Consider the following 11692-nt stretch of genomic DNA (forward strand, 5'->3'; position numbering starts at 1 on the left):
AAGTATGGACTGTTTTCCTTAGAAAATAGAAGGGGGAGAGGTAATTTGATGGAGGTGTTCCAAATCATGAGGGGTCGGAAAGAGTAGATACAGGGAAACTGTTCCCAATCATGAAAGGATCGAGAACGAGAGGGCACAGATTTAAAATATTTGGCAACCGAAGCAAAAGTGACATGAAGAAAAACATTTTCACAAGCAAGTGGTTAAGGTCTGGAATGTGCTACTGGGGAGTGTGGTGGAGGTTGGTTGAATTGAAGCATTCAACTGGGAACTAGACAGTTCTCTGTAAAGGAAGAATGTGCAGGGTTATGGGGGGAAGGCAGAGGAATGGTCCTGACCGAATTTCTCTTCCAGAGAGCCAGTCCAGACACGATGGGCCGAATGGCCGACTTTTGCACAGTAACAATTCCGTGATTCTGTGATCTTGTCGCATATCCACGCTCTCAGATATAACACCAACACCATTTGCACTGCAGCTACCCTTCAAGATACACCAATGATTTCACTTGTACTCGACCTGCACATCCAAGCACATCACTGATGTCACCTTTACTGCAATTACCCATCCAGATACTTAACTGAATACAATCGTTACATATGCACGCATCCAGGTACATTGCTGAACTACTTAGCAGCATAACTACCCATCAGATATATAACTGACCTCAATTCTTCTGTAACTGTCCATGCAGATATTTCAGTAACATCACCTGTTAGCTAAGCATCCATATATATGCCTGAAATCACCTTAACTGTATGCAACAATCCGGATATATCACTGACCTTAGTTGGACTATAACTACCCATCCAGATGCATCACTGAACTCATTTCACTGTAGCTGCCCATCCAGACGTATCACTTGCACTCGAACTAAAAAAAACGCATAATCACTGTCCTAGCTTGAACTTAACCACGCTCAAAGATAGAATGCGTACTTCATTGGTACTACTGATGCCAATCCAGATGTGGCAATAATTTCACTTGTACTTCAACTAAACAACCAGGTACATAAAATAGCCCTTTTACTGTGCATCTACGCATCCAGATACATCACCGAAATCATTTGCCACACGACTACCCTCTACATATATCACGGACATCATTTGTAGTCTGAAGCTATCCATCCCTACCCATCATTGACTTGAAGTTCCTTCCCAGTTAGATATATGCCCTCACCTTCATGGCAACAGTGGCGCAGTGGTTACCACCGCAGCCTCACAGCTCCAGCGACCCGGGTTCAATTCTGGGTACTGCCTGTGTGGAGTTTGCAAGTTCTCCCTGTGTCTGCGTGGGTTTTCTCCGGGTGCTCCGGTTTCCTCCCACAGCCAAAAGACTTGCAGGTTGGTAAGTAAATTGGCCATTATAAATTGCCCCTAGTAGAGGTAGGTGGTAGGGGAATATAGGGACAGTTCGGGATGTAGTAGGAATATAGGATTAGTATAAAATGGGTGGTTGACTCGGTGGGCCGAAGGGCCTGTTTCAGTGCTGTATCTCTAAAACTAAAAAAAAAAATAAAAACTATCCCTTCATATATTTTACTGACCTTACGTTTACTGCAACCAGCTATATCACTGACCTCATTTGTGCTGTAACTACCCATCTAAAAAATAACTGTCACTTATGTTTATGTGGCGCCTTTTATGTAGTTTATGTTCCCAAGATACTTCACGGGAACATTGAACAGACACATGGCACAGACACATAAGGAAATATTAGCCCAGATGACCACAAGCTTCCTCAAATGTGTATGTCTTAAGAAATGCCATGCAGGAGGAAAGACGTTTAGAGAGTTGTAGAGGTACAAGGACGGAATTCCAGATCTTCATGCCGAAGCTGCTAAAGGTGTGGCCACCAAATATGGAGTGAATAAAATCAGAGAGTTTCGCGTAGCCATAATTAGATGAGTCCGGAATACTCGTCGGTTTGTTGTGCTGGCGCAGATTACACACATAGGGAGGGGCGAGGCATTGGAACAATTTGAAAAAAGTGAAGGAACACTTTAATATAAAGATGTTGGCTGACTGGACACCAATGTAGGTTAGCAAGCCGACCGGTGATCGGTGAAAGGGCCTCGCTGTGAGTCACGAAGTCGCAGCAGTGTTTTGTATGACCTCAGTGAAATGGAGGTTCGGACTCATCCAGTCCAGAGGTATTAAAGGAACGGATGGCGTTTTCAGCAGCAGCAATTGTGAAGGTGGGCATACAGTGCAAAACATGCAGTATCATTGATGTTATTAATTGGAGAACAGAGTACAAGAACAAGGAATTTATGCTGAATTTTTATAAGACACTAGTTCGGCCTCAGCTGGAGTATTGCATCCAGTTCTGGGCGCACACTTTAGGAAGATGTGAAGGAATTGGAGCGAGTACAGAAAAGATTCACGGGAATGGTGCTAGGGTTGTGGAATTTCTGTTATGGAGATACATTGGAGAAGTTAGGACTGTTTTCCTTTGAGAAGATTAGTCAAGCAGGTGATTTGCTGGAGGTATTAAAAGTCATGAGGGATCTAGACAGAGTAGATAGGGAGAAAATGTACCCACTCATGAAAGTATAGGGAATGAGAAGGCACAGATTTAAAGTATTTGGCAAGGGAAGCAAAAGTGACATGAGGAAAACAATTTTCACACAGCGAGTGGTTATGTTCTGGAATATGCTGCCTGAGAACGTAATGGAGGCACGTTAAATGGAAGCATTCAAAACGGAATTAAACAGTTATATGAAAAGGAAGAAAGCCCAGGCTTATGGGAAGAAGCAGGGGGATCGGAACTGAGGAAATTTCTCTTTCAGGGAGCCGGTGCAGACAGGATGGGCTGAACGGCCTCGTTCCGCACTCCAATGATTCTGTGATTTTGTGCTGGGTTTGGAAGCATATATCGGGGTCAAACCTCAACCCACATTTGTGTACATATCTAGTCGCAGGCAAAGAGCAGGCGAGGGATGAAGTCAATGGCTAAAGGTCGTACTGTTGAGCAGGAGTCATGGCTATGGCTTCAGTCTTCCCACTACATAATTCGATGAAAGCTTTGATCAGCCAGAAGGCCTTCTGAGCAACTGCAGATCTGAAGTGTCAGATCTGTCAGCTGCCGAAGGGAAGTGGGCCCCACTCCCTCACATCAGCTTCCTTCTTCTCACCCAAGCCCCTCGCCTGGGTTTGTCCAGATGGAAACCAAACCTCAATCCACTATCTGACTTGTCGAGCGAAATGGAGAAAGTGCAAGAGCAGCTGAGGAATGGAACGGAGACAGTCTCAGTAATGTGACTCAAAGTGCATTAAATTAATGATCAATTCACACAAAATGATTCTTAACATCTTCAGCATTTTGTTTTCATATGCACAAGTTCATTTCTTTATAAGCAAATGCCAGGAGCTGCAACTGGAACCAGTGGTAATGGAGGAGGGAATGTGGTTGTTTTTCCTTCTCCTGTGCAGGCAAAGCTGTGACTCTTCTCCTGAACACTTGACACCCTCCGAAGGTCACCTCCTGCCCTTGACAATTCTGGGGATAAATATTACATTGATGGACTGGAAACACTGGCACCCACCTCTGGGCTTCTCTCAGCACTTTTGTTTCAACATTAATTGAATATTTGATATAACTGGATATTTCACAGCAACCATGAACTGCTCTCTGAACTTGGACTGAGTCACCATATAAATAAATGCATTTGTGCAGCTATTTAAATTCTGCAGCATGATTCCAACATTTCGAAATACCAATAAAGAATCATTGAGATAATCGGGAGTTGTTCCTGCAATTCTATATTTAAAGAATTCGATAACAGATGTCAACCAGATAAGTATGAAGCTGCCAGATATGGTGAAGAGTAAAATCACGGACTTCCTTCTGCTCTCAATCAGTGGGTCACTGTGATTCTTCCCCTTGATGTGACCCCTCAGTCCTTTACGGACTCGACTGGCCACTAAAATGCGTCCGACTGCTAGGGAGTTGAGCAGCAGAATTAAAGCGAATGGAAGCAATGGGATTAAAACCTGATCCAACCACTGAAATCCCACCCATCCGGGATCAGTGTAAAGTATTGACTTTGGATAGCAGAATAACGGTACACTGGATACTATCAACACTAGTTCATATAAAAAACACAGCGGAATATTTTTTAAGAAGAGCATAATGCAAGTTATTGCTAAAATGACAGCTGTAGTTTTCTTGGTGCAATATTTAACTGTCAGGTTTTGGTAACAAATGGCCACAAATCGATCAAAAGAGAAAGTGATGGTGAACCAGACAGAACAGTCTCTTGCTGCACGAAGCAGGGCAATGTTCACACAGCAGACAGGGATGATGCCCAGGAAAGATCCCGGGAAATAAAAATGACTAAGTTGCCTGAGTATGACGTCAGTGATAATGAGCAGTAAATCCGCCGTTGCCATGGCCACCAGGTAGCGATGGGTGCAAGTGGAGAGGCCAAAATTTCCCCTGGGCAGGATCGCAATCGCCACGAAATTACCTGTGAGAGAGCAAAGGGTAAAAAACTGGAAATTACTGATCAATCGTTCTCCGTGTCAGAGCTCAGTCAATAAGGATTGAATTTTAGCACTAAAAACGGATCAGTTGGAAAAAGGTCAGAGGTTAACAAATGCCAATAACGTCCTCACCCGCCTCGAATCTTTCAGATTTGGAGGAAGCGAGACTGAGCCTTCTGCCAAACACACCCACAATTTGAAATCATGATCAAACACTCCTGCTCCAGCCTTGGAGGTGTTGGGGGATAATCGGACGCCCTCGGGATCAGATCCTCCCATTTAGTCAAGAATAAGATACTCACTGCTCCACTATCCAGGATCAGAACCTATGTTATCCTGATTTGACACACCAGAGATTTGCATCACCCTGTTGGTGGTGAGTGCAAACTTGCAGGATCTGATAAACTCTCTGCCTCCACAGGATTGGGAACTGAAATACCTTCCTTCTGGGGTTGTAGATCGAGCATCCATCTTCCTGTCTCTTCCACCCTGCCCCCACCTCCCGCATTGCACTCCCGCTCTCCGTCCTCCACTCCTGCCCTACCCCTCACCGGACTCAAAGCATTCTGCATTACTGAGACCCCTGCACAGGTTTGGGGATCAGGCACGCCATCATCTACTACCCCTGTCTCCACTTCTCCCTCAACCTCCTGCACCCCATCCCTTCACACAAACCTTCAAACTCCTTCCCCCTCTCCATTCCTGGACGACGCTACAGGAAGGACGGCCCCCTCCCTGGCTTTGGGAATCAGGCACTCTTCCAATCACCTCTCCTCCTGCTCAATCCTCCCCATCACTGGAAATTGTAATGATGAATGATACCTCTCCCATTGTACTCTGCCTGCCTTTCCTTGCACTTGAACCAAACTCATGGATATGAGACCCTTCCATGGAATTGTGCATCGACATCCCTGATTTCGAAGACGTCTATCCCTCTGGAGTTGTGGATTGGATACCTGCGGTATCAGGCAACTCACCAAGAACCCGGAGTCATTTTTGTTCCCGCCCTGGTCCAGATTCCTCCATGACCAACGGGAATCCAAGTCTGTCAGTTAGACTGACATCAGGACGGGGAACATTTCAAGGATAAATGGGACAGTATGTAGAGTTGAAACTCCGAAACTACGCTCCCACCTCTATCATGCACTTCTGTTAATATCCAGCCCTGAGCTTTGAAACAAAAGGTACATGCCGACGCTGTTGTAAATCTAATGACAACAGAAATTTGAAAACACTCAGTAGGTATGGCAGCATCTGTCGAGGGAGAAACAGAGTTAACATTTCAGCTCGATAACCTTTCATTTGAACTGGAAGATATTCGACATTAACCATCGCAAAGGAACTGTAGAAAAGAGAAAAGTGGGGTACAGGGGAGAAAATAAAACAGCGCCGTAGCTCTGTGATGGATGGAGGTCAGGAGTGATTCAATGACAGAAGGGATCATCGTGCATGGATAATGGAACAAAAAATAGTACAAAGGATGGCTGCAGCAGTAGTGTAAATGTTTACACTAGAATAACAGAGCAGGAGGAAAGCATGGAAAATCTGGCCAGGAGAATAAGACGCCAGTGGTTAGACAATGTGGTGGAAAAATGTGGAGAGACCCTTGGGGTGAGGAGCAACCAATAGGCCGTGAACTGATAGAGGATCCCCATCCCAATGACCAGCTCACAGCTCTTCCTTTCCCAGTAACTTCGGCTTTTGCCATTAGCCATTAGCAGCACAGTTCATCTGAGTGAATGGAATGGTGGTTATGATCTGATACATTTCATCTCAGTGTTGCGTCTGACGTACAATAAAGTACCCACTTGAAAACTGCAGAGATGTATCTGTAGAAGAGTGCTGGAGATCATAGTGGGCGCGGGAGGGCAATTCCATTCACTGTGAGTTTAATGACTGCTAGGATTTTCTGGGCTTCGGAATGTTAATGGGCATCTGGAAGGTAGCTCCAAGCTCTGAAGGAAGGAAGCTAAATCACGAGTGTTTTGGGATAGTAGGGGCATATTAGAGCAGTTGGTATAGGTTCAGCAGCTGTCGAAGAGAGAGAGATCTGGGGAGGAACTAAACTGTCATATACTCATTGAATAAATTCAATAAAAAAAACATCAAGGCATTTTATTTAGTTCTGTGGAGATATTTGATAAAGTGCTCAAGAAAAGGGTAAATATTCTGATTTAGTTGTATGGCATCAATCACAATCAATCCTAGAACCTTCAGTATGTTATGCATGTATTGATTAAGTTACTGTATCATTAATCAGATTATATATATAAAATATATATAATTAAGCATTTAGATCGTTTGTTACTTACTGTGGTCAACATGCCAGACCATTGGGTTATTGTGCGATATGAGGCATTATGAGATTCAGGTACACCTTTGTTATTTTAACGCTGGGAAGCCTGACCAGGCAAAATTTATCAGATTGGATCGCTTGAGAATGAATGAAGTTCTGCGCAGAAGAGACATTACTTAAGACACAATGTCTGGGACGCTGTGGAACATGAGAACTCCTTTGTCCATGTTGCCCAGGTGTCTTATCGCAAATGGAAGTAGTAATTAAAAGCCAGTCTAATTAGGCTGACTGACATGTGGCGCGATGCTCAGAAAAGCGTTACGAACAGGAGTTTTCTAAGCTGTTGGTGCGCGAAACAATAGCAGCTTTCAGAGGTTAAATCACGGACTGACAGTAAAAACCTTGTCCACGTGATGAGGGATGAAGACCAAAAAAAGAGAAAGGACCTTTGCTTTGTTCAATGAACACTATTCTACCAGGGAGTGCTCCTGAGAGAGCTGAACATTTATCTTCCTAAACCTTTCCAGCATAATTTTACATCCAATGAACGTTCTGCAATTATTATCCAACTATACTGTTGCCTGAATTGGTGAAGTCTTGTCCGGAGCCAAATTAAAGTGTATTGAACTTCATGAGGCAGCAGAAACACACTTTCAATATTTGAAGGCAAATCCAAAATGAGACTAGAACATAGAACATTACAGCGCAGTACAGGCCCTTCGGCCCTCGATGTTGCGCCGACCTATGAAACCATCTGACCTACACTATTCCATTTTCATCCATATGTCTATCCAATGACCACTTAAATGCCCTTCAAGTTGGCGAGTCCACTACTGTTGCAGGCAGGGCGTTCTACGCCCCTACTGCTCTCTGAGTAAAGAAACTACCTCTGACATCTGTCCCATATCTATCACCCCTCAACTTAAAGCTATGTGCCCTCGTGTTTGCCATCACCATCCGAGGAAAAAGACTCTCACTATCCACCCTATCTAACCCTCTGATTATCTTATATGTCTCTATTAAGTCACCTCTCCTCCTCCTTCTATCCAACGAAAACAACCTCAAGTCCCTCAGCCTTTCCTCGTAAGACCTTCCCTCCATACCAGGCACAATCCTAGTAAATCTCCTCTGCACCCTTTCCAAAGCTTCCACATCCTTCCTATAATGCGGTGACCAGAACTGCACGCAATACTCCAGGTGCGGCCTCACCAGAGTTTTGTACAGCTGCAGCATGACCTCGTGGCTCCGAAACTCGATCCCCCTACTAATAAAAGCTAAAACACCATATGCCTTCTTAACAGCCCTATTAACCTGGGTAGCAACTTTCAGGGATTTATGTACCTGGACACCAAGATCTCTCTGCTCATCTGCACTACCAAGAATCTGCCCATTAGCCCAGTACTCTGCATTCCTGTTACTCCTTCCAAAGTGAATCACCTCACACGTTTCCGCATTAAACTCCATTTGCCATCTCTCAGACCAGCTCTGCAGCCTATCTATGTCCCTCTGAACCCTACAACATCCTTCGGCACTATCCACAACTCCACCGACCTTCGTGTCATCCGCAAATTTACTAACCCACCGTTCTACACCCTCATCCAGGTCATTTATAAAAATGACAAACAGCAGTGGCCCCAAAACAGATCCTTGCGGTACACCACTAGTAACTAAACTCCAGGATGAACATTTGCCATCAACCACCACCCTCTGGCTTCTTTCAGCTAGCCAATTTCTGATCCAAAGCTCTAAATCACCTTCAACCCCATACTTCCGTATTTTGTGCAAGTTTATTTATTTTTTGAATGATATATTCGGGTAGCTTACTGCACTACTGTTAATACAGGAGAAGAGTGCAGTAAGCTACCCGAATATATTATTTTAAAAATAAATAAACTTGCACAATGGCAAATTAATTTCAGTGTAGCTGAGTGTGCGGTGCTGCATTTTTAGCCAGAAAAATAAGACACCCAAATGTTCCTTGGAAAATATGCATTAATTTGGTAGACTTACAAAAGGATTCACAGACACAGATTCGCAAATCATTTACATTTAATTTACAGAGGAATGGAATGGCAAAAGCTGAACACTGATATTAAATTAATATTGCCCCTTGTTTCTACAACACTGAGCGTTCTGTATGCAGTTCAGGTCTCCATTTAACAGAAAAGGGTATTGACGCACAGGTGCAATGAACTTCACGAGCAGAACAGCAGAACTGAGAGAATTGATCTATTTATTTTATCATTAGCAGCTTATAATATTTTATTGACTGCATCCAGTTCTGATGTCTATATTATAAAAGTCTGCGATGTATGTTCCTGAACTGTAAATGGCCTTCATCACAGAGACCCTCCTCACAGAGCTAAAAGCAGAGATGTTGTGGTTTATATGTGTCAAGTCTCTGTATCATAGGGAAGAACTGATCTGCAAAACTTTAACCAGTTACTGCAGGAACATAGTCACAGAATGACAGATGGAGGCCATTTGAATTGTTGTCGCTGTGTTAGCTCTCCAAAAGAACACTTTACCTCGTATCATTTCTCCAGCTTCTCCCCATCACGCTGAACATTCATCATTTTCAGATAGCAATCCAATTCCTCCTAAATTCCCCTATTTAAAATGCCTCCAATCCACTCTCAGGTAATGCATTCCAGATGAGAATCACTCATTGTTTGAAAAAAAATCCTTATGTTACAATTGCTTCTTTTGCCAATTACCTGAAATACATGTCCTCTTGTTTCCGATCCTTCAACCGATATAAACAGTATTTTTCCTTTCTGCTTTGCCCAGACTATTCATGATTTTGAACACCTCTATAAAATCTTCGCTCAACCTTCTCTTCTGCAGGGAACATAGTCGCAACTGCTCCAATCTATTTACGTAACTAACGTTCCTCATCGCTGAAAGCGTTTTCGGAAATCTTTCCTGCACCCTTTCTAATGACTTCACAATTTTCCTAAATTGCTGTGCTTAGAAAGGGACACAGCACTCTAGTTGAGATCGAATCACAATTATACACAATTTTAACACAACTGCAATAATCACGGTCCAATATTCATCCTGAGTAGCAGCAAGATAATAAAATTCAACATCAACGATCCACAATTTTTTTCAGGACCGTGCTGGAGGAAGGAAATAATCAGCATTATAAAGTGTTACCAGTGACGCTACTTAGGGTAAGGATAAGTCATTCTACACAGGATTTGAATATGGTGACTGTGTTGCACTGCTGTTAACATCTGTTTTTGTTCAATAGGAAACACAGCCAAATCAATGCACTTCACTTTACAACTTATTACCCAATAACTTCAACCAATAGCAACAATTGTTTCCCTTTTCTGCCATTTATAAAACAGGAAAGCAGTTTCATCATGCAGAGATGTTATTCACCTGAAAGACACAATGCAGTTCTACAGTGACATACTTCCAGTGTTACATGGCCACTGGGGTGAGGTATTCCATTCAATTTAGTGTCACACACTCAGTGCAATTCTATAGTGATAAATGCTCCCAGTAAGACATGGTCACTGGGATCATGTGTTGTAGTCTGGTACATGACTCACACTCAGTACAATTCTGCAATGACTGAAAGTCACAGGCATACATGGTCACTGTTGTTAGCTTTTCAATTACGGATGGTTAAACACACTCAGTGCTGTTGTACAATATCTGACAATGCCAGGAATATATTTCTTCAGATAGATGCCTGCACTGAAGTTTGAGTCAACAGTGCAGAATACTCTAGAAGAGAATGACTAGACATTTCAGAGAACCCATGAGCTACAAATAGGTTTGTTTTCAATTGAGGCAATGGAGTGTAACCACAGAGGTAATTCAGAAGAATTACCTTAACAAAATGGGGTCACTGACTGACTATATGTCTAACGGTCAACCTTAGCTCAACAGGTAACATTATCAATTACAATACAAAACCAGAGATGGAGTCTGGCACAGATATAAACCACTACAATGGATACAGTCACTTACCAGGAACACCAATAGAGGCAAGGATTCTGTAGTATATTTTCAGGATATTTTCACACTAATAGTCATACAGCATCATAGCACTGAAATAGGCCCTTCGGCCCACCGAGTCTGTGCCAACCAACAATCACTCATTTATATTAATCCTACATTAACCCCATATCCCTACCACATCCCCACAAATCTCCTACCACCTACCGATACGAGGGGCAATTTACCATCGTCAATTTACCTATCAAACTGCAAGTTTTAGGCTGTGGGAGGAAACAGGAGCACCCGGCAAAAACGCACGCACTCACAGGGAGAACTTGCAAACTCCACAGAGGCAGAACGCAAAATTGAACCCGGGTTGCTGGAGCTGTTAGGCGGCAGTGCTAACCACTGCGCCTCTGTGCTGCCCTAATGCTGCTCCGCAAAACAGTGCATCCTCTAAAACAAACACAGCATCTCATTCCAGTAAAGCCCCTTAAACAAAAACAGTCCGTCAAACAGATACATGATCTTAAACTATGTAAGAGCTAAATCTAATGTATCACCTCAAATAAATATGAACACCACACCCTGCATTTTGCCTTCCAAACCATGCACCAACCTGATCTGGAGCTCTCTCAGCGTTTCTTCACTGTTGGTGGGCCAAAATCATTGAACATACTTCAAAACAGCACTATGGGTATACCTACACATTATGGACTGCAGAGGGCAGCTCACCATCATCTTCTCAAAGGCAATTAGAAAGGGGAGTTAAATGATGTCCTTGACAGCCACGCTCCTATCAAAAGAACGAATAAACTCAACTTGTGAAGTAGGATACTCGATGGTGTAGAGGTGAAGAGCATCTGGGAGAACACATACAGAAATCTCTAAATGTAACGACACAGCGTAACAAGTCATCATACGACAAAGGACATTCTGAACTTTGTTGTTAGA

General features: G+C 43.2%; 1 protein-coding gene across 1 annotated transcript; it reads right to left on the reverse strand.

Moving 5' to 3' along the window:
* Positions 1-3558: 3558 nt before the first annotated feature.
* On the reverse strand, positions 3559-5394 carry LOC137345230 (probable G-protein coupled receptor 139). The gene is made up of 2 exons (XM_068008697.1): positions 5322-5394; positions 3559-4469 (listed from the first exon to the last, which is right to left on the reverse strand). The coding sequence occupies exons 1-2, from the start codon at positions 5392-5394 to the stop codon at positions 3559-3561; spliced, it is 984 nt and encodes a 327-aa protein (XP_067864798.1).
* Positions 5395-11692: the final 6298 nt, after the last annotated feature.

This window comes from Heterodontus francisci, chromosome 28 (genome assembly GCF_036365525.1).
Source record: "Heterodontus francisci isolate sHetFra1 chromosome 28, sHetFra1.hap1, whole genome shotgun sequence".
NCBI classification, from domain to species: domain Eukaryota; kingdom Metazoa; phylum Chordata; class Chondrichthyes; order Heterodontiformes; family Heterodontidae; genus Heterodontus; species Heterodontus francisci.